The sequence below is a fragment of the Melopsittacus undulatus genome, chromosome 4 (genome assembly GCF_012275295.1).
Source record: "Melopsittacus undulatus isolate bMelUnd1 chromosome 4, bMelUnd1.mat.Z, whole genome shotgun sequence".
Lineage (NCBI taxonomy): Eukaryota > Metazoa > Chordata > Aves > Psittaciformes > Psittaculidae > Melopsittacus > Melopsittacus undulatus.
This window is the reverse complement of record NC_047530.1, coordinates 5,680,197-5,694,949: the sequence shown is the minus strand read 5'-3', so window position 1 is coordinate 5,694,949 and position 14,753 is coordinate 5,680,197. Positions and strand designations below refer to the sequence as shown.

The window sequence follows — 14,753 nt, the reverse complement described above, 5'->3', positions numbered from 1 at the left end:
GTAGCAGGTAGTAGCAAACCTGCCTAATGAGCCCCAGGAAAAGCTGTACCCAACAAAAGTAGTTGTACCTAACAGAAGCTACATGAGAACCCAGCGAGCTGCACTTCTTATCACTGTTTAGTGTTTGAACTGACAGAGGGAAATGACAAACCTCCTCTAGGTAAAGTTTTACACAAACTCTCTGATCAAGTCAGAAATTAAGACTGTATCCCAAATTGTATTTTAAGATGCTTACTCTGAAGAAAAGGAGACCTTCCCATCATACTATCAGCAGCATATTGGATAATGGAAAAATACAGAGAACAAGTAACAGGATAATCCGTAATTTGGTAAAAAGCCCCAGTACAGCTGACAGAATAAAAGCCAGTGTTCAGATATGACACAGCTGCCTTGATTTTAGAATATCACTTGTTTCTGCAACACGGATGTGCTGCATTTGACAAAAGAGAACACCTTTTAAAAAGGGCAACCCCACAATAAAACAGTAGTGGTATGGGGAAAAAAAGAATGAAGCCAAAGCTAAAGAGCAAGGTAAGAGAGCAGACACCTTCTCCACTTTAGAAAGGGTATGATTTTAAAGAAATTAATTTAACTGCACACAGTTATTTTAAATTAGCTGACTTTATCAGAAATCTCTTTAAGCAAAACAAGATATGCTTTAGTACTGCAAATGCCAAGAGCATTTAACACCATTTAGTTTATTATATGTATCTAGAAATTGCTGTACTGAGTCAGCAGCCATTTCTGATGATGAGTAATGGCACATAAGTAACAGTAGAGCAGAAACATAGGACAAATATACAGGAGTATACGCTGGGCATAGTCTATCTATCAAAGCAGCAATTTGTGAATCTAGGGTTTTTTTTCAGCCAAGGACAATGTTTTTGTATTAAAGTTACAAGTTTCATTCATTAATTTCAGTGCATTTTGAACACTGTCATGTTAAGAGGGTCTTAACCCGAGTAAGTGGTTTATTCCCCCCCATAAGGGGGAAGATTTCACCCCCTCACCTCTAAGTTTGAAAGGCTTGTTACCACCCCAGAGACCCTTGAAGCCCACTTAGCTGCCAGAGCCCTTTGCAGCAGCACAACGCATCAGAGGATGATTCAAGCATCCAATTCAGGGTACATTATAGCAGATTCACCCATCAAGTTTAAACACTTTAAAAGGAAGTTTTAAAGCCATTTTTAAGTCAATTTAAGTCTCTGGTAACTCCCACAAAATTGATCTTAACTGAGAATTATATTGCTGGTGACAATATAATATACTAACTGCAAGAACAAGCATGAAAATAATATATAAAGCCAGCTAAAAATCAATCATATAGCTCTTACCCAATAGGCATTCCTATGGGGGAGAGAACACAGGTTCAGCCCATCAACAGATGTGAGCAGTTACAATGGAGTTGTAACTTTCCTCCCTCCCTTCCTCCTTAATCACACATATTTAGACGACTTAATTCTTATTACTAACTCAGCTAATTTGCATATGGAGTACATAACTAAATACCTAATAATGCATGCTATGGGGAGAGTCTCCCAACCTGGTCAGAGGTCTTTTGACCTGTGAATGGGATTTTTAGTATTAAAATAACATTATAATGATGATACTTCGCCAAAAGGACAACTGATCATGTTTTTCCTCACATATTTTGATGATTGTCCAGGTGTTGTCAGGATGCAGCACACTTCAAGGATAGTCTTTCTTGATTAGAGGTTTGTTAGTCTTTTCTCAGCCTGCCAACAAGGCCAAAGCCTCTCCAGCTATCAGTTTTCACTGTGAATCACTGTTGTTTCTCAGGTTTCCTGAGACAGCACCAGGTACAAGAAGCCCTTGTATCTGGTCAGGCTCTTTCATAGCCACATAAGTTTCAATTTCTTAACTGAATACTTCTGTAATTTTAAATACGATTATAAAGCTTAAGCATATGATTATGGAACTTTAACTAAACACTTACGGAGCTTGAGCATATGCATATAGAACTGGAGTGGCTCTAGTCATACATATTTTGGTGTGAAATTCTAGCACCTTGTTTGTCAGGTACTAGGTGGTTTATCAGTACATGGCATTTGCACATTCCCACACCTGCATGGAGTAAAACAGAACCTGGTGGCTGTGTCTTCACTCCGCTTCACTCTCTGTCCAGTTCATCTTCTCATATGCTAAGGTTGCAGGATTGCCTGTAGAACTGTTTCAGGGTAGACACTGTACATGTTAACTACATTTCATCCCAGAAGTAGCAGCTGCATTTTACGCTAAAATTCCCTTAATAGTGTTAAATAACTTTGAGGACTGGGGAGAGCAGGGAGATGGTTTCTAGTTTCTTCCATTAGTCCATAAACCCAACTTGTTTGACTCTACTATGTTCCAAGGCACAAGTTCTGCAATTTGATCATGCACTATGAAAGAAACAGCTCTTTTGCCAACTGTCAGTTGACAACTTCACCTGAGAACCCATAATTCTTGTATTGAAAGAGCTGATGTCAGGTCTTTCCCTATTTGTTTCCATCACAACACTAATGTATCTGTAAGCTTCAATCGTATCCTCCCCCTGGGCCAGTCTTCCATTTTTCAAGCTCCCCTGTTCCTAATAGGGAAGGAGTTCCACAGTTCCAGTTACCCTTTCTGTTCTTCTGGGGTTTTGTGTATCATTTTAGACCAGAAAACAGAACAAATAACAGAGATAGAAAACCAGTATAGCTTTATACATGTTCTTTACTCCATACCCAAATGTTAACATTGTTTCTGGACAGTTTTTGGTTCCTACGGAAGTTACGTCTTCTTAGATCCACCTACTGAGTTCTAGTCAGTTTAACTCTACAAGAAGTAGCTGAAAATTCCTGAAAAGGTGTTCAGAAACTCTCTGAAAGCAACTTTGCTGGGCACACATTAAGGCAGACAAATTCTCCTAGTCTTTGCTGGACCTTTGATGGTTGCCTTTCAGAGGAGGAGAAATACTAACTTACACCAGCTTTTGCAGCCGTTCTGTTTTGCTCTGAAGCAGACAATTCTTATTGATACCCGAGTCAAAAAAGATGACAGACAGGACACTCCAACTGCAAGCTACTTCTTATAATACTTTCTTGAATCTCCACAAACTATCAGTTTAAATGAGTTTATCTAAGGCCTCTGTAGTATGGATTACCTACAGGTGGGTGAAGCAGCTCTCTGTTCAGTTTCAAAGAGTAGCTGCTTTATTGCAAGGCTCAAAGCTTTGCTCTATCAACATACACAATAGTGCTTGGTAATATCTAAACAAAATCACATTAAATGAGTAAGAAGACTGCACACCAGTGATACTTAACACCTCTGAGTTCAACCATTTTGCCATGTAACCTATCCATAGACTACTGACTGCATTGTGTAGACTTCTAAGTTTCCAAAACACACAAGATATCAATGCAGGTGAAAGAAACTAAAAAAAAAAAAATGCAACTATGCCTGATGATTGAATTTTCCACCAATTATGCAACTTGAGGACAATCTGGAAGAGATGTTCAAATAAGCATCAGGTGAACATCTGGATGACAGATAGAATTCAAGGTAGTAGTCATCCCATCTGCAGTTACGTTTAAAAGGTTACAGTAGATGTTGCCATACATCCCACAGACAAGGAAGGCATTTACTAACAGATGGTACTGAACAGCTGTATGCCGAGTTTTTTCAAGGTCTAGGTATGGTTCAGGAGGGATGCCCTGAATGTGTGGAGTCCAACAGCCTTCAATATGAACATATACAGTGTGAATACACATATAAATATTAACCAAAATAATTTTGAGTTTGCTTTTTTAAGACATAATAGCTCAGCCTCAAGAGTTAAAAAGCTGTATAATTCCAGGAAGTATCATGAGACTGAATGCTGTCTGTACACATTGAGATTTCCTGCCCCCCCCTTAAGAGTGAACTGACTGACACATCTGTATAGGATATTAAGTCAAGTAACCCATCCCGACTACCTGACTGTTGGCAACAATCATTTATTGATATGACTGGCACCCAAAGTTGTTTGGATTCAGCACAGAAGGTACTTAAAAATGGACTGCTCCATTCCCCAGCGCCCTCCATCAGTATGATCAAAAGTGGAAAAATCCTGAGATATGTCTCTCCTCAAGGGAAAAGGAACCTACAGAGTGCCATGAAACAGCTAAAATTCATGGAGGTAAAAACAATCCCAAAGAATCCCTGAAAAGTGGCAAACTTCTGTTGAAAGGGACCTTTATGGATCGTATAGTCTAATGGTCTGCTCAGAGCCGGGCTAACCTCTGAGTTGGGTCAGGCTGTACAGGGATCTTTTTAATTGTATTCTGAATCACTGAAATGATGAAGATTCCTTAGCCCCTCTGGCTTCTCGCTCCTGAGCTTTATCACTCTCGCCATTCATTTCAGTTTTCTTTTGTATCCAGTCAGAATCTTCTTTGTTGCAAATTGTGTCCACTGCCCTTGTCCTTTCCCTGTACACTTCTGAGAAGAGGCTGTCTCTGCCTTTTCTAGCACGTCTGGCATTTGAACTTCATGACCTGCCAGTCCCTTTCCCCATCTCAACAAATCAGAGAAGCAACTTGCTCCAGTCAGTAGATGAAAGTGCCAACTGGGAAACCTTAGTTCTAAAAGCCAGTCACAGCAAATTTTAACCTGACAATTTCAGCTCTGCTTCTACATTAGGAAATACAGGAAAAACTCAGATATATTCATCTCTATGCTTTGTCTATGATGAAGCAGCATTAGTGGGTTATAAATGAAGCTTTTCTGTAGCCTCAACTCTTTCTTGTTGTTGTTTTATTTATAGATAGGATAACGTAGCTGGGAGTCAAGATGAATTTTGACATTTTCATCTTCAAGAACTGCAGACCACAAAGTTTCATCTAAAAAAAACCCCTGTCCAGTAGCAGAGCCCCCTCTGAGGTGAAGTCTTTCTTGGGGATTTCTCTAAGTAGAAAACTGTGCAAAGCACACAGGGTTTAACTCCTCATCATGTGACATAAGGTTTTCTAAACAGCTTTTCCTTGTAATCTCTTTATAGTCTCTTAGTCCGGCACTTTGCTCCTTCTATACAATACAAAAAGCTGCCTCTGGAAATCTGAAACCCCCATTTGGTCTCTCACAACCACAGGTGAGGATGTCAACTCCATAGGCTGGATTCCAAAACTGGGTAAGCAATTTGGCTTTTAATGAAAACCAAATCCCACCCCAAGCCCACATACCACAGCATAGATGCTGGAAAACTGACACCCTGAAAATAAAGGACCTCCCTTCCCATGTCAGGATATAGAAATGACTGAAAGTACGACAGAAATAACTGAGTAGGATACTGATCCTCATTTGTGGTAAAACCTGAGCATGTCTGATGTAAGCACAATTTAATTTACTTCTTTTGTTTTCTTGTTTGTTGTATTTAGCGATCACATTTAGCAAGGCAGCAAAAGAGCACTGCTTGGACATTCTAGCCTCTCTGGATAATGTACAAGCAACAACAACAACCAAACAACAAAACAGATATCCCAACCCCCCCAGACCAATGAAAAACCCCAAACCAACCAACTAAAAATAAAAACCCCAAAGAACACAAAAAAAAATCCCTTCAAGATAGCCCAAAAGCAAACAAAAACCACCACAAGAAAACCCAAAACAAAACAGAAAAGGAAGATACTGATTTTTATTTGTAACTCGTACACTCAGTTCTAGATCTCTGCTTTCCAATGAAACTACTAGGGGTCTGTATATTCTACTTCTGTGAGGTAGTTCTAGTATCCTTGTCTTCATTAATGCCAGAGGAATATGAACTGTACTGTTCTAGTGCACAGAATGCCTTACTTCATGCTTAAGGCATCTTCTATCTCCATGTCCAGAAGAACAGGGTATATCTGCCTAAAATCACAGATAAATGGAGCATGTGATGAGACTGTAATGACATAACTCTGAAGAGGTCACCTAGCTTTCTGCTTCATCATGATCTCAAAACCTCTTTTTACTCTAAATTAATCTGACTGTTTGGAGGAAGGAACACAGCAGGTAAAAAAAGCCTTGGCTGATGGCAAAGATACCTATCCTAAAAAAGGGCAAGCGAATCTACTAAGTAAAACTGCTTTTCTATTAAGAAATCAACATGAAAGTAACAAAAAGGAATGGACAGAACAGGTGACATTTATCTTGAGACAATTCCTAAGGCAACTTATACACACCATAAAAAGTATCTTACCTGAGCTGGTGAGCACACTCAGGGGACTGCTGGAGGAAGTGAGTGCAGCGGTACCACTTGGTGTGTTCTGAGCTGCAGTGGCTGCAGCTGCTAATGCAGCCAGGTTCTGTAACTGCATCGCATTCAGTCCTGCAACACATTGAAGAATACACAGAGTATCTCCTATAAAGGCCACCATCATTCAAGCTTAACAGATCCAGTAGTCTTAGCACGTTGCAAGGGAGAGACGGAAAGAAGCTTAAAAACAAGAGGCTTAATACTAGTCACTGATCTTTTCCACATTAATATTCCTTGTTATAACTAAAAAGAGTCTTTCTTTGCCAAAGTAGATGATTTTAAGTACAAGACCAGGTAGTCACTATCCCAAGATGTAGACAAAAACATAGCAGGTTTAACTGAGTTAAGACAGGATCTGATAGCTCATGTGCAAGCTAGAGAACGTGCCTAGACATCAGGCCAATAACATACTCTTTTCTCATGCTGCTCTATACTCTTTGTAAAGGAACAGCAATAACTGCAGAATTCTTTCAAGAAGGCCTGCACACCACAGTGGCCACAAAGTCACACCATCATTGTAGCTTGCCCTATTTTCCTACCATGAGATTATCATCCATACCAACAGTCTTCTGAATTCTGTATTGTAGCCATCCTTTGGCAGGCTAGCTCCACTCTTCCAATTCTGCCTCTCAACCTTCTTCCCTTGTTTCCCTTTGTTGTTTCTACCTTTATTTATTCTAACTATTCCTCCTCTTTTCATCTGACTTCAGACAATCCCTACTAATTTTTCCCTACAAAATTAATTTCATTACCATTAATTTACAACATCAAAATGTCCTTGGCAAGACATGGCACCTCTTCTTTCGGATGGTTTGTAAGTGTGTGGTGACAAAGCACGTATCTCAAATAAATAAAATCTCAGTTTTGCAGTGTAAGTATGTGCAGACAACATAAGACTGCAAATGGCAACGAAGTATAAACTATTTATTTTCCAAAGAAGACTTCCACTATTAGCACAGTTCATTTTTTTTACAATATTTTTCAATCGTTTTCTCTTTGTGACAGAGTCTGTTTCCTTAACTACATTTAGTGCCTGAAACAAGAGGATTCTGCCTTTTAGATTCTCAAGGTGCCATTGTAAAACAAAAGGATTAAATTAAAATCAAGAAGTTGCACTTTTTGTTTTTATTGTGCTACATGCAGAGGGTTAAGAGTGCAAATCCTAAAGCTAGTGAAGAACAAAGCAGCTTGCTTCCTTTTAGCAGTTTGGCATGCTCACTCTGCACGTGCCCTCTTGTCATCACATTGTTTTCCCATCTGCTTTCAAACAGCATTAAGATTAAATTTTGTCTACAAAGTCTATTGTCGTTTGGGATCTAATTACCTACTTTTCTTCCTGTGAATTTCAAGAAAGATCAGCTGAAGAGGTCTAATATGAAAACAGTAAGCATGAGAAGCTAAGGTTAGAATCAACCTCAAGTATCAAAGAATGGTTTGGGTTGGAAGGGATCTTAAAGATCATCTGTTTCCAACCTCCCCACCATGGGCAGGGACATCTTCCACTACAATGATTGCTCAAGTATAAATCAAAGTTCTTACAATCTAAAATATAACACTCTGCAAAAGCTTCTGTGTTGGTACACCCATCAATAGAAAGTCAGATGTACAAAGACACTTCCTTACCACTTCTAGATCAACCTCTGCACATACAGGACACGTGATATTGTGATCTACTGTACAACTCCAGAAGGCAATTGTAAAAGCTTAAAGTTTTGAGTATTAAAACTAAAACTATATGTTTCTTTGTGCCATCAGAATTTGGAGCATGTGGTGAATGGAGTTACTAACACATGGATTTTTATTACCCACCCTGTGAAGACAGAAGGGACAATCAATTTGCAGCCCAGTACTTAATGACTGCACTCATACTTACAGCTATACTTAATGAATGTTCTGACTAGCAGTTCACAGCAAGGAATTTAGCTCATACATATTAAGCTGGTATTTCCCTAACAGCAATAGCATAATCAATCATGATTCAAACGAAGGAATTAAAGAGCCTAAATGAAGAACGAGATCACATTGCATCTCCAAATTTGAAGTATTTAAGAACAAAGAACTTAAAATGGGCAATCTAAATATCCATCACATGTATTATATTATTACATGCACTATTGCTTACTTCAGAACACAATGCTTCACATATATACTTGTTTGGATAAAATGAGAGAGTCATCTTATTGCACCCACAAGGGAAGACAATTTTAAAGCTAGAGGTAGGGAGATTAGCAGCATATGACAACTTACCTTGGGGACAATGGTTAACTAAGATTAAGGAAGAAGACCCACACTTGTAACTGATTCCTGTCATTCCAGAGGAGTGTGTAAACTCAAGACTACTTATTTCAAATGAGGTTAATATGTCTACAGCCTTTTGTCTACTTTCTCTACCCTCATGCTCTTTTCTTGGGCACTGAATTTGTGTTCTGGTGGAAAAAACTCACCTCCCATTGGGTGGAGGCTGCTCAGTGTGTTCAGGTTCCCAGATGATGCAGCTGCTGTCTGCTGAAGGAGCTGCAAATAAAGCTAGACATTACACCAAAAAACAAAACAAGAGTGAGAGTGAGGGCTGGCTCCGCTTTCTGGGAGAAACTGCATCACACCACAGCCAGAGCGCCGTCACAAGGGGAATTCCCACTGCCCATGCACCACACCATAACAAAGCATAAAGAGAATTCCCCTTACACACTACAGCCAGAGCACCACCATATTGAAAATCCACACTGCCCATGCAGATTGCAGCCAAAGCAACAGCACAATGCTTTCCTCACTCAACATTATCAGTGTTGAGGGAAGTTTATAGCTAATACACCAAGACAAAAATCAGTGGAAACAGTAGTGAGAGAATTCCTATTCAAAGCACTTCAGGCAGGACTGCCACCCCTAAGGATACGATACTTCAAGCCAGACTTAAGAGCTGACACTGGCAGCAAAGAACAAATGGCAAATACCATAGAATCACAGAATCATAGAATAGTTAGGGTTGGAAAAGACCTTAGCATCATCTAGTTCCAACCCCCCTGCCATGGGCAGGGACACCTCACACTAAACCATATCACCTAAGGCTTCATCCAACCTGGCCTTGAACACTGCCAGGGATTCACAACCTCCCTGGGCAACCCATTCCAGTACCTCACCACCTTAATAGTAAAGAATTTCTTCCTTATATCCAATCTAAACCTCTGCTGTTTAAGTTTCAACCTGTTACCCCTTGTCCTATCACTACATTCCTAATAAAGAGTCCCTCCTCAGCATCCTTGTGGGCCCCTTCAGATACTGGAAGGCTGCTCTGAGGTCTCCATGCAGCCTTCTCTTCTCCAGGCTGAACAGCTCCAACTTTCTCAGCCTGTCTTCATATGGGAGGTGCTCCAGTCCCTTGATCAACCTCGTGGCCCTCCTCTGCCAAAACCAAAGACACACCATGGGAGAGAACCCACTCTGCCTTCCTTAAGCACAGCAGCCATGAGACAAATTTCAAGCCTCAGCTCAGAAGCTAGAGGGATTTCCAATTCCTTCCTCCATTAACTAGGTAGTGTTACAAAAAAATTCCAAACTACCAAACCTAAATCAATAGTAAAAGACAGAATGCCCCCACAGTACACCATACCAAGAATGCCATGAAATCTTCCTTTTCTGTTCCCTAGACCTTATATTGTATGAACACAGTTCCCACAGTCACTCTAGTCAGAGCACATCAGTTTACAGAAAGCTCACACTTTAGGGACCCAGCAACATCAACTCAAATCAGTGGCAAACAGACTACTTTCTTTTATGTCAATTTTACTAAAGACAGTAGCTTCTCTTTATTTTACAGTGCACTGTCTGATTGGTACTTCCAACCTGGTCACCTTTTCTATCTAGACAACACCAACTACTATTCTAAGTTTCTCTGGAAATGGATGAGAGAAAAGACTGAAAAAAGCTGGAACAGGAATACAAGAACTACATAAATCACATAAATATGAAAAGGGCATTTATATTACAGTGAAGCCATAACATATTAAGAAAATGTTCCCAGTGCAAAGTCATTCTACAGAAGACAGGAAAGAAACAAAGAAGTTTCAATAGTTAGGGCTACAGTGAATGGGGTTGAAATCCTCACTTAAATGTATCCTGACTAGTTGTTAGCACATAACTTAATTTCAGCCTCCTCATGCACTAAATGGGGATTAAGAACCCTGCTCACACCTACCAGGAGCCTTCTAAAAAATTAATCCATTAAACACCACAAGACAGGCAGACACTGCAATCCCTGAAGAGATGAAAAGAACCCAAATCAGAAACTCACTGCTAAGTATTGGGGTCCAAGTGTGTTGAGACCAGCCAGGTTTCCCCATATTGAGGCAGCACTGATCTGTTGCATTTGTTGCTGAAGTTGCTGAGCAATTCGTTTCTGTTCTTTGTCCTTCTGTGTGTCTGCAAATTTGACCACAATGGGAGAAGAGCAACCCTGCAAACAGCAATTCAAACAATTACATACTTGCTATTCCCAGCAGCCACAAAAATACTGCATTCAGACCCAGTCATTGGAAGCATTCCTCTTCCCTTCCTCTACATGCATTCATACACACACACACACACACATATATATATATTAAAAAAGCACATTTCACTAAAGGTTCAAAATCTCATTTGCTTTTAATCCTATATTCTATTTTGGTGTATTTTCTCTGCAGATGAAGTTTCTATCTCAAGCTCTAAAAATAGAAGCAGAACACACACACAAAGGTCCAGGAGTAGCAGTTTTGAAGAAACACATGCTGCACTTAGCCTCCTCTCTGGCCTTTAGTCCTCCAAACTCCATAGTGACTGCCTGACAAACTATATCATCTCTTGACACCCACTAACTTATTTTACCTCCATGGTTTGTGCTTGATGCATTGCTTTGATTGCTGTTTGCGCCATGGCTCTTGTTGTAAAAGTCACAAATGCACAACCTGAGGAAAGAACAGAAAGGAACCAAGTCATTCTTTTACACCCACAATTACTGGGATGAATAAAGACAGGAAAATGGTGGTGGGCAGGAAAAAATGCCACCTTGAGCTGCAAAAGGCAGCATCCAGTGGAGAGCCTTGAACTGTCTGAGAAGCTTCCTGCTTACCTCGGCTCAGGCCATCTGGGCCACGTAATATCCTGCATTCTTCAATCTGCCCAAAGGGGGAGAACATCACTCGGATATCATTTTCATTGCACTTCTTGGATATCATTCCAATAAACAACTTCCTATCTTCTACTGCTAAGAAAGCAAAAGATAAAGAGTATTACCAGCAAATATGTGCTTACTAGATCTTATTTTGTTGAGCCTTCTCCACCAGCTGCAGCTACTTCCCTTGTACAGAGGGTAACGGCTTGTCAAAACCAGACTCCCAATAATGGTATCTTTTCAATTTAAGAGGATGCATATAAGATACCTCACTGAACCTCAAAGATGCACATTTTAGGATGGTTTATGTTTACATTTTGCTGATTGTTTCTCCCTTGCAAGTCTGTGAACTTCAAGAACATAATGAAAGAATATATCAGATTCAGCACCTCCCTGTATCTCCTAAATTCAGTTCCTGGTCAGTGAGAGAAGACTTGTATGTGTTTTATTGGGCTATTTTCATCCTCTTGCTTCTGCCTCTCCTACCTTTAGACTACCAACATACCAAACTGTATCTAAACTGATAGAGAGATGCAGAAATCTTCTTTCTAGCCTCTTTATCATGCCAATCACTTAAATTTAGATCTGCCTATTCTCTCACGCCCCTGTCTCAACCGTGGAAGCAACATCTGTTGCTAAACCAGAACAGTTTTAGCTCTATTTCAGATCCATCCATTCTGTTCTGTACCAAGAGCATGAAAATAACACCTCAAATCAGAACAATGGACCATGTGCTACTGTACCTTGTCTCTAAATGCTTATGTTACCAGATACATTAGAATTGAATAGTACCTTTCACTGTGAAGACCAATTTAAAATAAATGGTGCAGAAAGACATTTATCTTAGCTTTCCAGTTAGTGGTTATGAATGTCAGTTTAAGGTCATTTAAGGGTGTGGGGTAAATTCAAATCCAGAGCAGAACTGTGTGTCTTGCTTTATTTATTTAAGGATTCTAATCACCTCTGAAATACTTGCTTTTAAAGGTTGAAGCAAACTATACAAAATACCATTTGGAAATATAAACCAGTCTAAAAATAGAAGATTCAGCACAATACAGAACATGGTATCATGAAAAACATAGCACAACTTGAAGCTTCAAGGAAGTCTTCTATTAAGCGCCATGGTGAGGGGAAATTATCTTATTTGCTGAGTCTTCTATGGTGTTTAAGAGGAAAATTCCAAACTATTCCATGAATATGACTTTAACTGATTATTAAATCTTATGTTGTACCCAGTTCTTTCAAGTTTAGAGCAGAAAGCTACTTTCAAGTACTTTCTGACATCCATTTTAGTTCAAGAGACCCAGAATCCCTTTTATTAATGGCAAGTTAAAATAACTTTAACTGATGCTTTCAAATTTACATTTTCACCTACACCATTCACTAAAACTCATGAAATTACATAATAGCCTCAGAACTGTCACCCTAAAATTCCATTAAACACTTTTTTGCTCTTTCCATTATTTTCCCAGGATAATTGTGTGTGTGGGGGGTGTGTGTGAGATGCAAGATCAGTTTTAATTTGAAGAACCTATTCTGTTCTCCTCCCAACAACAGTTGAAAAGAATTACTCCTTTCTAGATATATGTACACAGAAACATATTCTGTATACACAGAGAGGAATGTGCAGATGGAATTACTCCTACTAGATGTTACCCATATATCCCATCTTCTGTTTTCAATTACCTTAACATGTAAGTTTTCTGGAGCCAGGACTGCATTCTCCATGATGCAACGCTAATCTTATATTAACTATGGCAAATGAACAAATTCAGCTAAGCCTAGAAAGGCTGAAACTACAAGATGTTAAACACCTTATTTGCTTATCGTGCAGCAATTTATATAAACACACAATCATTTGAGCATGTATATCTATAAACTCATAACGGAACTGCATGGGAAAATGACTGTTTACCCAATGGTAGATTCTAAATGTCTTAATCCATCTGAAATGGCCAGTGTGCAGAAATACTCAGTTTTGATCTCTACTGAAAAAGTGGTGAATTTTCAATCCCCTTTGTATACTACAATAAGTTTTGACCCCCACCCTAGATGCAACAGGCCTTGCTTCAAATTGGTCAAGCACCTGAAAAAGCACTTCTAGATTTCATAGAATCATAGAATAGTTTGGAATGGAAAGGACTTGATGATCATGCAGTTCCAACCCCCTACCACAGGCAGGGCCACATTCCACTAGACCAGGTTGCTCCAAGCCCTATCCAACCTGGCCTTGAACACCGCCAGAGATGGGGTAGCAACAACTTGTCCGGGCAACCTATTCCAGTGCCTCACCACTATCACAGTAAAGAACTTCTTCCTAATATCTAATCTAAATCTATGCTGTTTCAGTTTAATACTGTTACCCCTCATCCTATCACTACACTCCTTGATAAAGAATTCCACCCTATGTTCCCCATAGGTCCCCTTTAGATATTGGAAGGCTCCTGTAAAGTCTCTCCTGAGCCTTCTCCAGGCTGAATAACCTCAACTCTCTCAGCCTGTCTTCCTAAGGAAAATGCTTCAGCCTCTGTTCATGTTCACAGACCTCCTATCGACCTGCTCGAGTTGGTCCATGTTTTTCTTATGCTGGGGGCCTCAGAGCTGAACACAGTACTCCAGGTGATGTCACATGAGAGTGAAGTAAAGCAGGAGAATCACCTCCCTTGATCTATTAGCCCTTCTTTTGATGCAGACCAGGATATGTTTGACTTGCTGGGCTACAAGCGCCCATTGCTGGCTTATATTGAGTTGCTCATCCACCAATACCCCAAGTCCTTGTCTACAGGGCTGCTGTCAATTCACTCATCACTAAGAATGTATTTGTTTGGGAATGCCCTGATTCAGGTGCAGGACCTTGCACTTGGCCCTGTGGAGCTCCATGGGGTTCACATGGGCCCAGCTCTGTAGCCTGTCAGGGTCCTTCTGGATGGCCTCTCTTCCCTTTAGGGTATCAGCCAAAGCACTCAGCTTGGTGTCACCCATAAGCTTGCTGAAGGGTGCACTCAATTCTACTCTCCACATCCCCAACACATATTTAAACCACCTTAGTACAAAGAAGAACTCACTGGATGTTTCCCTAACTGACAATGTGGCTCTACCACAAGCAGCAGCAGTGGGAGACACAGAGTCATGGAATTTTAGAGACATCACTTATGCTATTATATTAAAAACACAGCTTTATTTTTTGTCTTCAATTCAAGAGGATTTCATCAGAAGCTGTTAACAACAGGAAAATCCTCAAGCTTCCCTATTGTTGCAAATGATGCCACCTAATTTAGACTATACTAAAACTTACCATTACTCTTTTCACTGTCAGCTGGTTTCATCTGGATAGGATGGTGCATCTGAAATGTAAAA

The 14,753-nt window shown here is 39.9% G+C and overlaps 1 protein-coding gene across 8 annotated transcripts in view; it reads right to left on the bottom strand.

Annotated features, from left to right (window-relative positions):
- The window catches only part of CELF1 (CUGBP Elav-like family member 1), a 63,182-nt gene that overhangs the window by 12,080 nt on the left and 36,349 nt on the right, over positions 1-14,753 (bottom strand). For 2 of the 8 annotated variants that reach the window (XM_034062682.1, XM_013130307.3), the window contains 6 exons: positions 14,692-14,740; positions 11,355-11,489; positions 11,111-11,190; positions 10,542-10,703; positions 8,698-8,779; positions 6,197-6,325 (listed from right to left, as the gene is read on the bottom strand). In XM_034062682.1, coding sequence (XP_033918573.1) covers positions 6,197-6,325; positions 8,698-8,779; positions 10,542-10,703; positions 11,111-11,190; positions 11,355-11,489; positions 14,692-14,740 — 637 coding nt within the window. The remainder of the gene's footprint in view (positions 1-6,196; positions 6,326-8,697; positions 8,780-10,541; positions 10,704-11,110; positions 11,191-11,354; positions 11,490-14,691; positions 14,741-14,753) is intronic. The other 6 variants (XM_034062685.1, XM_034062686.1, XM_034062683.1 and 3 more) reach the window with 3 other exon arrangements.